The 13,437-nt window shown below is 36.3% G+C and overlaps 1 protein-coding gene across 1 annotated transcript in view; it reads left to right on the forward strand.

The window, feature by feature from the left end:
* Smc4 (structural maintenance of chromosomes 4) overlaps positions 1-13,072 on the forward strand; it is a 28,697-nt gene extending 15,625 nt beyond the window's left edge. Inside the window, exons 11-24 of the mRNA XM_021651575.2 lie at positions 41-274; positions 1,822-2,007; positions 3,665-3,826; positions 4,329-4,554; positions 4,637-4,716; positions 5,682-5,834; positions 6,527-6,653; positions 9,369-9,558; positions 9,922-10,066; positions 10,287-10,460; positions 11,100-11,282; positions 11,434-11,666; positions 12,360-12,543; positions 12,824-13,072. Of these exons, the coding sequence (XP_021507250.1) occupies positions 41-274; positions 1,822-2,007; positions 3,665-3,826; positions 4,329-4,554; positions 4,637-4,716; positions 5,682-5,834; positions 6,527-6,653; positions 9,369-9,558; positions 9,922-10,066; positions 10,287-10,460; positions 11,100-11,282; positions 11,434-11,666; positions 12,360-12,543; positions 12,824-12,976 (2,430 nt within the window). The 3' untranslated portion in view covers positions 12,977-13,072. The remainder of the gene's footprint in view (positions 1-40; positions 275-1,821; positions 2,008-3,664; positions 3,827-4,328; positions 4,555-4,636; positions 4,717-5,681; positions 5,835-6,526; positions 6,654-9,368; positions 9,559-9,921; positions 10,067-10,286; positions 10,461-11,099; positions 11,283-11,433; positions 11,667-12,359; positions 12,544-12,823) is intronic.
* Positions 13,073-13,437: the final 365 nt, after the last annotated feature.

Raw genomic sequence — 13,437 nt, forward strand, 5'->3', positions numbered from 1 at the left:
AAGATATGTTTAATAATTTTATGAACTCATATCTTAACAGATTCAAGAAAACAAACTTATGGGTTTTAACAAATCGGTAAATGAAGCACGATCAAAAATGGAAGTGGCTCAGTCAGAACTTGATATCTATCTCAGTCGACATAATACAGCTGTGTCTCAACTAAGTAAGGCAAAGGAAGCTTTAGTTACAGCTTCTGAGACACTCAAAGAAAGGAGAGCTGCCATCGGAGATATAAACACAAAGCTCCCTCAGACCCAACAGGAATTAAAGAAGGTAAAATTTTGCTTCTATATTCTGTCTTAATATTGTCAACACTAGAGTTTTATGTGGGGTTTTGTTGTTGTTTGTTTTGTTTTTACTGTCAGGGTTTTAAGTGATTGGCATGTAGAAATTTTTCTCACCATAATCTTGAATGAGAAAGCATTTCAGTATTTGAATTGGGCTAGATGTATAGGTCATTGGTAGACAGCTTCTGTAGCATGACAAGGCCCTGGGTTCCATCCATAATACATCCAAAACAAACAGTGGGATGAGACTATATGGGGATCTCCAAAAGCAAACAACAAAAATAACCACTGCCACAGTTCCATTGGTATAATTAAACAGATTTCTCAGGCTGGTTATGTAGCTCAGTTAGCAGAGTGCTTGCCTGTCCCCAGTAGAAGCAGGAAGATCAGTTCAAGACCAGTGTTGGTCTAGACCAGGCTAGCCTATTACCCAAACACACACACCCCAAAAGGGTGTTTTTCTAAATCTATAAATGTAGGTAACTTACATAAAAGTTAATATACAAACTCTTTAAAAGTTTCTTAACCGGGTTTATCCTCAGACCACCAAAATGGTTATTTGGGGGCCTGGAGGGATAACTTAGCATCTCTGTCTTGTATATGCTGCTCTTAATGCAAGACTAGTTCCCAGAACCCACACTTAATAACTTAATAACCCATGCTTAATAACTGCCTGTGACTGTAGCTCCAGGGGGTTCTGATACTCTATTTTGGACTTTAACACACATATGTGCACACGTACACACGCACACATAGTTAAAAATAAGTATTTTTTTTTCTTTTTTTAAAATTTGATTTATTTATTACCATTTATTCACTTTGTATCCCCGCTGCATCCCCTTCCCTCAAAAATAAGTATTTTTAAGTTAGCAGATTTGAACTGTTTGATCATCAGGCAGTTTCCTGATGTGTAAATTTTAAAATTAATTTAAATTATATCCGGTGAATATTTCTTTCTAGTAATTTGTTTTATTTTTGGATTGTTTCATCCATCTATAGTTTGAGCTTTTTACTCTGTGTATAATAGAGGAGAATAGCAGTTAGAGAAGAGGTTGTTTCTAAATTGGAAATTGAGAAATTAAATTTGGGTGTGTTATTCCTCTGGTTGGTAGCTATCCCTCTCACCTTTTCCCCCTCTACTTAGGAATTATGCCTTTTTGTTTCACTACTTGGCCAAAAAGCTATAGCAACGATAGAAATGCCCAGAGGAACTACACATAACTGGAATCGGCTCCTGAATTTGGTTTTGTTTAGGGCAGAACTTGAGAAGCAGTACATACTTTTCTACCTGTATAGTTTACCTGTAGCTACTCAAAGATCTGGGTTTTCTCTTGTCAACCCAAAGAACTTTTGCTCCTTTTAAAATAGGAAGGACTTACCTGTATTTTCAAAGCCAGGACAAAATAGAAATATGGAAGTTTAGTGTTAATTCAGGGCCTCCCTTATTATTAAAACGTTACAAATAGTTTTCTGTTGCTATTGGGTGTATTTAAGATTACATGCTTGTCAGTTTCATTTCCTTCTCAATTTTAGAAAGAAAAAGAACTTCAGAAATTGACACAAGAAGAAATAAACTTGAAAAGTTTGGTTCATGATCTTTTCCAAAAAGTTGAAGAAGCAAAGAGTTCCTTAGCAATGAATCGAAGTAGGGGGAAAGTACTTGACGCAATAATTCAAGAAAAGAAATCTGGCAGGATCCCAGGAATATATGGAAGATTGGTAAAGTAGATTGCATTTTACTCAGAAAGTCATTATGAACTACATTTTTACCTTGACGTAATTGTTGCTATGCCTAAAATAATATTTATTTTTTGTTTCAGGAGGACATGACCACACACATAATAGTTTTGTTCTTACAATTTTTTGTTGTCATGTGATTCAGGATCTCATATACCTCCAATTGGCTTTAAACTAATTTTGTAGCCAAGGTTGACCTTGAACTTCTTATCCTCTGGCCTTTACCTCCCAAGTACTAGGCACTTGGCACCACACAAGAATTTTTTTTTTTTAATTTATTTATTTATTTCTCGTTGTGGTGCATGTTTTAATCCCAGCACTAGGAAGGCAGAGGCTGTTAGATATATCTCTTTGAGTTCAAGGCCAGCCTATTCTACATATTTAGTTCTAGGCCAGAGTTACATAGTGAGACCCTATCTTAAAAACAAAAGCAATTTTAGGATATGAGGCAGTATTGCTTAGATTTGTTATCCTATTAATAACCAGGGTTGATTTGACTGATCTTGCCTGTTTCCTGTATCTCTCTCACCATCAAAGGGTGTCCTTCCTGAAGTTGCATTCTAATAGGATGATCTATCCAATTAGCAGAGGACTGGGTTTTTGGTAAAGGGTGTACAGTAGTTGTAATCTCCTGCTAGAACGTCCAGACAAATAAATAAGGTTTTAATATATTCTAAATTTCATAACATTATACTTAGAATTTTGGTTATGGGTTTGGGAGATGAATAAATAAGAACTAATTATTAGTTAGCTAATTAAGAACTGTGGTAGTACCAGTTTGGGGGACCATTACCTTCATGAGTCTTACTTAGCATGGAAGAGCACTATATGATTTGAAAGAATGTAATAAGTATCTTAGTTCTATTTATCTCTTGCCCGTAACTATAACTGGGACTTGAGCCCAAAGAGCCAGTTGATGGGTTCCCTATTAGCTTCTGGAAAAGGAAACAGAATGATCTGGAAGGACAAATAGAATTTAACCATTATGGTTGCTTCTATATCTGATATTGTGTGGCTTCTACTTTATTTTCTTAAAGATAAAGAGATTGATCCTGTTTATTTGCTCTGAAGATCTAAAGCCATAGAACTAAAAGATTGATTCATATAATTCTAAGTAAAAGGGTTTGTTTTGCTTTTAGGTCTTTCAGGTCTCATCCAAATGTTTTCATGAAATAAAACAGTTCTTACATCCTGTACTCAAAAAATTCACATGATGGGCTAGAGAGATGGCTCAGCCGTGCTCACAACCAGAAATTTGAAAATTCATATCACATATTCATAAGCACTCAAGGGTAGACTAGAAACTGTAGGGCTTGGGATATAGCTCCATAGTAGAATGCCTGCTTAGCACACATTAACCTCCCTGTTAGTTCTCCTGTAGAAATTGAATGGTGATTGGTGTTAAAAGGAAGCATTGTAGTCCACTTTTATGCTTCTTTAAACCAAGTGTATTTAATAGTCTTGCATTGAGAGTAGATTAAGAATAACATTCAAGGACTTAGGGACTTAGTAGAGGTGGTGCAAGGTTCAGTTTTTAGCTTCAGGAACCAAAAGGAGGAAAATGTGAATAGTGATGAAATGACCTGTGCTTGTTTAAAATGTAATTGTTTATAAATGTTTTATCCCTTTTAATTATCAGGGAGACTTGGGAGCCATCGATGAGAAATATGACGTTGCTGTCTCGTCCTGTTGCCACGCACTGGACTACATTGTCGTTGACTCTATTGACACGGCCCAGGAGTGTGTGACCTTCCTTAAAAGAAATGATATTGGAGTTGCAACGTTTATAGGTTTGGATAAGGCGGGTATTTATAATAAGCTTCCTATAATTTAACCTTAAAGTGCCATATATTTTTCCCTTAGTTTTAGATTTTTCTTCATTGTTCAGTTAACTCCTGATAAGATTCAAAAATTTACATTCCGTATGTACATGTTTTTGGAGGTTAAAAGATAAATTGGTGGATAACCTAAAACTTGGTATCAGACCAGACTGACTTTGAACTTGGAGCAGTCCTTTTTCCCTTAAGAGAGGTAGGCAATGAGTGCTTGATGTTTCTGAGAGTTGTATAGACTTTAGCTCTTACATTTACGTGTCAGTGCATTTAGAACCATGATTAGATTTGATTTAGGAGCTGGGTGGGGGGTGGCACACACCTTTAATCCCAGTACTCAGGAGGCAGAGTTAAGTGGATCCAGCGAAACCCTGTATTAAAAAAAATAAAATAAAATCTTTTTAGGATTATAATACTTAGAACACAAGATTGTTTAGTATATGCACTTTTTTTTTTCTTTTTTAACTTTAGATGGCGGTGTGGGCCAAAAAAATGGCCAAAATTCAAACTCCTGAAAATACTCCTCGGTTATTTGATTTAGTTAAAGTAAAAAATGAGGAAATCCGCCAAGCTTTTTACTTTGCTTTACGAGATACCTTGGTGGCTGACAATTTGGATCAAGCTACAAGAGTGGCATATCAAAAAGATAGACGGTGGAGAGTGGTAACTCTACAGGGCCAAATCATAGAACAGTCAGGTACGTTGGTTTTTTTTTTTCCCACCAAACAGTTTTTTAATCTTGGGTAAAACAATTAAAACTGACTTCTCCTGTTTCCCAGGTACAATGACTGGTGGAGGAAGCAAAGTAATGAGAGGAAGAATGGGCTCATCAGTTATCACTGAAATCTCTGAAGAAGAGGTTAGCATTATCTAAAGTAGTGGTCACAAAATTAGCTGTTGTAAACTGTCTTGAGTTATAACAGATTTTCTATTATATAAAATTAATATTGTGTTAAGTCCTTTCTGCTGTTCAAAACATATTAAAAAGTATATACTTAAAGGGTGAGTGTCCCAGTAGTAAAGCATTTGCCTAACATCACAGTACAAATAAATAAATGCATACAACTTTTTTAGTTAATACATTAGTTTCATACAGAGTTTTCATAATTTAGTCAATCTTTAATATCGTTTATTTTCACAAAATTACTGTATTATGTATTTTTGGGTTTTTTATTTCAATGTAGTTCCTTTAGGTATTGCAAAGACTTCTTATCCATGTTTGTAAATTTTATTTCAAAAGCTTTGGGCATCTGGGGGCTCAGATGAGCCTGGCCTTTGTGAGGCCATTGGGCATGAACTCAGCCACCAGAATGCTCTTAGCTTGGATACCTTTTTCAAAAATGTGCATTAACTTTCCACTTACATTTTGAAATTGTTCATGTGCTTCCACGCAAATGTTTGAATATTGATTTTATTGAAATTAATAGGTGATTGTCTCTTAATCCTTAATATGAGGATTTGAAGCTGGTTGTTTGGTTACATACTTCCCTGTGTAGGCAGGCTGGCCTGGACCTCATGAGCATCTGTTTGGTCTTCTGCATCGCTTAGAATCCACATCACTACTACTTTTTATCCTAGTCTTTGCAGAAGCTTGGGGCTTATTATTATTATTTTATGTGAATGGGTGTTATGTGTGTGCACCATGTGTGTGCCTGGTTCCCTAGGAGGCCAGAGGAGGCTTTTGGGTCCCCTGGAACTACAGTTGCAGGAGGTTGTGAGCCCCTAGCTCTCTAGTGGCCAGGAGTCAAACCCTGGCCCACAGGATGTGCCACAACATTAATAACGTAAGAAATTTAGAGAAAATTTCATCCCTTTTCTTTGCAGGTAAATAAGATGGAATCCCAGTTGGAAAGACATTCTAGACAAGCAACACAAATCCAAGAACAGAAAGTACAACATGAAGAAGCAGTAGTTAAGTTACGGAACAGTGAACGAGAGATGAGAAATACATTAGAAAAGTTCACTGCAAGCATCCAGGTACCTTGTTTGTGTGAGTGTTTGAATAGTGACTGAGACTTAGTCAATAGAAATTGCGAAAAAGCATTTTGGGCTTGCTTCCAATTTTGAAATATAAAAGATGGCTATTATTTCCCACTCTAGACATAGGTGCTTGTCCTTAGCACCTACATTACCGCTGACTAGCATCACTCTTTACAAGTGGCTTTTTTTTTAATTGCATACGAATTGTCTTGCTTGTTTTTATTTCCCCTTTTAGTGTTTGTAAAGGTCGGCTCTCACTATGTAGTTCTGACTGTCTAGGCCTTGAACTCAGAGATTTGCCTGACTGTAATATTAAAGGTGTGCACTCTTATGCCTAGCAGCCACTTGTTTCTGCTTTAAGGCAACTTACTCAGCTATGATTTATAGCTTCAATTTATAGTTATGCCTTTATAGATACATCTGATTATTTCTGGAAGATATGTTTCTGGAATTATAATTAGTTATGTTTCACTGCTTTAAAACACTCATACCGAATTGTCCAGATATTGGTTCTAATTCATTATCTTGGTGATGAATTTACACACATTTTCTTTACTGATCAGTTTTATTTTTAAATTGATGGTAATTTCAGTTGTTTTCTCCTTTGTCTTTAAAAATTCAGTGTTCAAAGAAATATTTATTCTTACTAAGTTGAAATACTGATTATAAATGCTGAACTATTTTTATAGGGCTTATCAGACCAAAAAGAGTATTTGAGTGTACAAATTAAAGAACTGGAAGCTAATGTGCTTACCACAGCCCCTGATAAAAAGAAGCAGAAATCGCTAGAAGAAAATGTCAGTACTTTCAAAAAAGGTAAGTTTAAAAGTAAAGTTTTAACCGAAGATTTTTATATTTTGCAGTAGTCAAGCAGTTTGTAGAATAAAAAATTACAATTAAGTCACTTGCAAGTGCTGATTTATATGGCTTTTAGTATATAATAAAAATCTGTAAATTAGTTTCCAATTCATTTGATAAGAAGGGAAACTAAAGCATTAAGTGGTTTGTGTATTTGCTCCAGTCAGTCATGTGCATATGGTGACGGGGTGGGCAGCATGCTCTCCACAGGAAATCTTCAAAATAGTCATTAGACTACTAGATTGTGGGCTGCAGGGTTGGTTCAGTGATCTGAGCACTGACTGATTCCTGAGGGCCTGGGTTTGATTCTGTAACTCCAGCTTCAGAGGACCTCATGCCCTCTTCTGACCTCTAAAGGCCCAAGACATGCACATGCAGACAAAAATGCATTCACAAAATAAAGTTTAGAAATAATACATTTAGAAAGCAAAGAATTTGGAGAAAGTAAGTTACTCAAAGGAGAGCACACAGCAAGCAAAAACTACTTTCAAGACTTATTGCAAATACGTTTGTCAACTTTTTATTATAGAACATATCATTCAAAATAAATAGAAGCTTTTAAAAAAAGGAAACTTGTTTGCAGGCTTACTTCAGTCCCTTGACCATGTGTTTGACCATATTCTTTCTATATTGGATGCAAGGAAATAGTAGGTTATGCCATACACCTTCTAGCCTCACAAGAACTTACCTTTTTTCTTGGTGGGGGTGGGGGGTTTGATACAGGGTTTCTCTGTGTAGTCTTGGCTGTGCTGGAGAGATTGCCTTGTCTCTCTCTCCCAAGTGCTGGGATTAAAGGAAGGCACCATCATTCCTGGTATCTTGTTTAAGGTTTTTATTACTGTGACAAAATACCATGACCAAAAAGCAAGTAGGGGAGGAAAGGGTTTATTTGGCTTATACTTCCACATTGCTGTTGATTGCTGAAGGAAGTCAGGACGTTAACTAGAACTGGGCAGGAACCTGGAGGCAGGAGCTTGGCAGAGGCCATGGAGGGCCTCTTTTGAGAAACCCTGTCTCAAAAAACCAAAAAAAATAATAAAGATGTAAGAGTCCAAGTATGTGGCCATGTTTATATTTTTAATGTTTAAGCTTTGTACTGAGTGCTACTGAGAACAGTAAATTTAAGTTTTTTCAAATATTTCACATTTAAGATGGACAAAAATCTTTGACCAGAAGATACTTATGAGAAAGTCACTCAAAGTGGAGTGTAGAAAAGTACCAACTGAGTAACAGGGCTATTTTGCAGTGTTTAAAGAACACAAGAAAAAGAACACCATTACTAGAGTAAAGAAGGAATAGTCCAGATCCTTGGGACTTTACCTGCCAGTGATTGAGTGAAATCAGATGCCATTGGAGAGTGGTCTGCAGACAGAGGCATAGCCTTCTTGCCCAGAAGTGCTAGCAGTTATCAGTAAATTCTGTGAGTGTGGGGTTGGTTATATTGAGAGTGAATAATTTTACCATAATGTAGGTTTTAGAAGTCTCTGTGGCTAAGACGCTGCAATAAGACTAAGAGGGCAACCACTAGAGTGGCTGAGGTAACTACAGTGATTATTAATAACTAGTCTTTGTTTTTATAAGATGTTATGTAGATGGGTGTTTTGCCTATGTATGCACATCAAGAAGGCATATCATGAGACAGTTTTGAGCTTCCATGTAGGTGCTAGGAATTGACCTCAAGACCCAGCTGAGCTATTAAGTCCCAATTTTTAATTCTTGAATGTATCCATTGTTTTAAATGAACAATGGCTCTAGTAAACCATTAAAACTAGACATATAATTTTAAGATAAAATTTTAAATAAAAATCCTGAAAATTATAGGCAGTTTATGTAATTTTTCCCTTTCTATGTAAGGTGGAGACTTAGTCTCAACTACGTAGCTCAAGGTACATTTGAACTCTAAGTCCCATTGCCTCAGCAAGGCAAGGCAATTGCTAATGTTTTAATAGTGTGTGTGTGTGTGTATGCACTCACTGTCATAGTGGGGATGACAGTGTGGTGTTGGCCTTTTTTTTTTTTTTCTTTTTTTTCTTACGATGCTCCACCACAATCCCTTCCCACACCCCAACACTGAGTAGGAGAGACAGTATGTTAAGAAGGGAAGATTGACATAGACCGCTTTAAACTGCTTCCTGCAGTTGAGTTCCTTGTAATCTTCATCTCATCAGGGTATCTTCAATTTCTTCTTATGGTCTCTTTTCTCACAGCCACTTGACATACTAGCAAGAGCAGGAACCAGCAGGAGGTACAGCCGCACTTCTTGGGAGCGTTTCTCGTCCCTCTCTGGGTTTTGTCATTTATTCCCCTCCACAGTGCCCAGAATTAAATTGTCTGCAGCTGGCAAAGATCACGCCCCTGCTAGTGCACAAGACAGTCATAGTTAACAGCTGTGGACAAACTGAAGCATATCCCACACCTTGGATTAAAACAAAAACATGTTTACATAACTGGGTTTAAGACATCAAATTCTCATGTAGGGAATATTCATTGAAGTACTTTAAGAAAGAATGAGAATGTAAAACCACTAAGAAATATGTTCAACAGCTTTAGTGTTTTAGGTCTTTCCATAAGCATCTGAAATTTGATAGCATGTTTCAAGTAAATGAACAAACATCCACCAGATGATAATTACTAACATAGAAAAGTGAATTTGGCTGTTCTATTTGATTTTAGAATATGATGCCGTGGCTGAGAAAGCTGGTAAAGTAGAAGCTGAGGTTAAACGGCTACATGATACCATCATCGAGATCAACAACCAAAAACTCAAGGCCCAACAAAATAAACTTGACACAATAAACAAGCAGCTGGATGAATGTGCTTCTGCTATTACTAAAGCCCAAGTAGCAATAAAGACTGCTGACAGGTACTTCCCCAAGGCTGCCCACACCCACTACCTCAACATTGGGAGATCATAACCCAGTCATTCAAGGCATAGACATTTTGTTTCTCTGCGCAGAGAAGATAGAGTAGAGCTAGGGCTTGACCGAAACAGGAAGTAGTAAGAACAAGCTCTATACCAAATCTTTCACACTGAAGATTAATTTTTTAATTTATATTATCTGTTGAACCATTTGGCTGAAAGGAGTAAGCCATCTGTTAAAGGTAGAAAGTATGCTTAAGAGGGGAAAAAAATCCAACTTGGACCTGTTTTTCTAAACATAAAAACTAAGGATGGTTCAGTTATTCAGACGTTCTAAAATCACACTAAATGTATTTGCTTTTTTAGAAATCTTAAAAAGGCACAAGATTCTGTTTTCCGCACAGAGAAAGAAATAAAAGACACTGAGAAAGAAACAAATGATTTAAGAGCAGAACTAAAAAATATTGAAGACCGTGCAGAAGAGGTCATAAAGGATACAAAAGCTGCAGAGGTAAGATTTGTTTCTGCATCATGGGTAGGAGACATTTGAAGCAGTTAGTGTTGGTTGTAAGTTATGTTTTTCTTAACTATGAACTTAAAGTGTATTACAAAATGAGAACTCTGTGAATTAAAGTGGGACATGACGAATTCCTAACAATGTCTATAATGTAAAAATACCTGTTTGACTTGTGCAGATATGGTCTTTGTCACACTTACTCTTCGTTTTTTAGAAGTCCTTACCAGAAATCCAGAAAGAACATCGTAATCTACTTCAGGAACTAAAAGTTATTCAAGAAAATGAACATGCACTTCAAAAAGATGCTCTTAGTATTAAGTTGAAGCTTGAGCAGATAGATGGCCACATTGCTGAACATAATTCGAAAATAAAATACTGGCAAAAAGAGGTGAGATTAATACCATTTAATTAATTTTACACCTTCTTGAGCTGGAGAGAGCTCCTGTAGAAAACCACAGGTTTGATTCCTAGCATCAGGTTGCAGATCACAACAGTCTAATTCCAATTACAGGGAATCCAATGTCCTTTTCTGATCTCCAAGGGCACCAGTACATTATGTACAATGGCTGTACATAAATGCTTTTTGAAAAGTGAAAGTGTTTTATTTTTTAGGGGTGGCTATCTTTCTAGTTTTTTAGGTATATTGTGATTCTTAACTTCATAGTCACTTTTCAGGTGTCTGAGGGTTGTAATAGACTATAATTATTAAATGCATAGAAAATAGTAATTCTTTGAACAGGCTCTCACCCCAGAGCTTATGTGGAAAGTGGTAACTCGTTCCTGTATTATTTTTATATCCATCATTTCTTCATGTTGGTGTTTGTAGGAGCTGGAGAGATAGCCCAATGGTTACGAACCTTTCTTCTCACATTCACGATTTGGTTCTCAGCCACCCATATTACATGACTTCTCTCCACCAGCTTGGCAGGATCTGGCACCCTCTTCTGGTATCTATGGCATGTGCACATATGGCATGTACAGATAAAAATAAACTCAACTGTTTTTATCTCTTCCCAATTCTCCTTAGATTTCAAAACTAAAATTGCATCCTGTAGAAGATAAGCCCGTTGAGACAATCTCAGATCTAAATGCAGAGGATCTTGAGGCAATCAAGAATCCAGATTCTATAACAAATGAAATTGCACTTTTGGAAGCTCAATGTCATGAAATGAAACCAAATCTTGGTGCCATTGCAGAATATAAAAAAAAGGTATGAGTGAATTCTAATAGAAATTTTGCTTAGCCTAAATTAGGATCTTTCTTTAATTTTGCATAATGAGTAATGCTAATTTTCAGATTTGTATGTGAAAAAGGTTTTTTGTTGTTGTTTTTTTTTTTTTTTTCTTTTACAATCTTCACAGGAAGAATTATATTTGCAAAGAGTAGCAGAACTGGACAAAATTACTTCTGAAAGAGATAGTTTTAGACAAGCATATGAAGATCTTCGAAAACAAAGGCTGAACGAGTTTATGGCAGGTTTTAATGTAATAACAAATAAATTAAAGGAAAACTACCAGATGCTTACTTTGGGCGGGGATGCTGAACTGGAGCTTGTGGATAGTTTGGATCCTTTTTCTGAAGGAATCATGTTCAGGTTTGTGAGATTTTAATCTTACATGTTTTCCAAGTTCTTAATGTTTCTTGGGAGTGGGTGTGAAGGTTAAAACTACTTTTATATTTGGTAATAAATACTAACATGGTTACTATCAAAGTTTACAGCGTAAAATATGTACAAAGTGTGTTATATGCTATCTAATCCATTTACAGTCAAAGCCAGATGTAATAATGCAAACATCTATAGTCCCAGCATGCCCCTACAGGGAGATGGGAACAGATAGAGAAACTCACCTACCAGATAGCCAGGCTTGTGCAACAGTGAAATGACTGTCACAGACACTGCAGATAGGCCTCCATCATCACCTTTTTTTTTTTTTTTCTCTGAAATTGGTTAAGAGAAACTAACTAGTAGCTAGCCTACTGTATAAATCCTGAAAATCTAGTAGATGTTCCTAATCTCTCAATAAAATGTTTGTTAAACTAAGTAAATAAAAAGTGGCCAGGCCATTAGGTGTGTACAGGTATCCACTGGTTTTAGGCAGGAGGGTCACAACTTTTAAGTCATTACATACTGAAATCACCCTGTTCAGAAAACCGAAATCTAAAATACTAGGACTTGTGAAAAGCCACTCACAGATTTAGCAAAAGTAGTTGCTGGCATTTATGAGAAATATTTCATATTAGCCTTAGTTTTTACAAGACACTTGAGTAACACTTTTAATTATTGCAGTGTTCGACCACCTAAGAAAAGTTGGAAGAAGATCTTTAACCTTTCAGGAGGCGAGAAAACGCTTAGTTCATTGGCCTTAGTGTTTGCTCTTCACCACTACAAACCCACTCCCCTCTACTTCATGGATGAGATTGATGCAGCCCTGGATTTTAAAAATGTGTCTATTGTTGCATTTTACATATACGTGAGTAAATCTTTGCTTTTAGGATTACCACCCCCATGTTTTGTGGTATTAGACAACAGCTTCCAATACTTTTTATTTTGGAGAGGTAAAATGTGAATTGATATTTGTCAAACTGCCAGATTTTTTTCTACTATGCTTTTTCTAAAAATACCAAAATTCCTCAGTCTCCATGCAGTCATTACTATCATTTATGTCAGAATGAACTGCACACAAACGCTGGAAGGGGAGTAATGTTTGCGTATTTATTATGACTTACTTTTTTTTTTTCTTTTCTTTTCAGGAGCAAACAAAAAACGCCCAGTTCATAATAATTTCCCTACGAAATAATATGTTTGAGATATCAGATAGACTTATTGGAATCTATAAAACATATAATATTACAAAAAGTGTTGCAGTGAACCCAAAAGAAATTGCATCTAAAGGACTTTGTTAACTTAATATTTTTTTTTTTATACTTTACCTAGCTTTGGTGTTTCTATGTTTGTCTGTAAAAGATCATGACTTGTATAAAATGTTTCTCTAAATTGTATGACCGGTGGTTTCTTTTATTAGAGTCATGGTGTCTAAGAAATTGTATGTTTCTGTGTTATAAAAGTGAGGGGTCTGGCTTGTTTGCAAATAGGGGGTGCTGTTGTTGGTCAGCAGTTGTTCTGTGTTGACCACCTGACCTCAAACTCTGGATTCTTCTGCCATAATAGGTATTACAGGCATTCCACCATCTCTTTAATTCTGTAATCCTGGGGTCATAGAGGCAGACAGGATCATCCCTGAGGATTACGGGCTGTCTTGGTAGGCTAATCCGTAAACTAAATTCAGTGGGGGCGGGAAGCAAATGTTTACATGTCTAAATAATCTTGTAGGGCAGGAACACCCCAATATACTTACTGTATTGCC

This window comes from Meriones unguiculatus, chromosome 2 (assembly GCF_030254825.1).
Source record: "Meriones unguiculatus strain TT.TT164.6M chromosome 2, Bangor_MerUng_6.1, whole genome shotgun sequence".
Classification (NCBI taxonomy): domain Eukaryota; kingdom Metazoa; phylum Chordata; class Mammalia; order Rodentia; family Muridae; genus Meriones; species Meriones unguiculatus.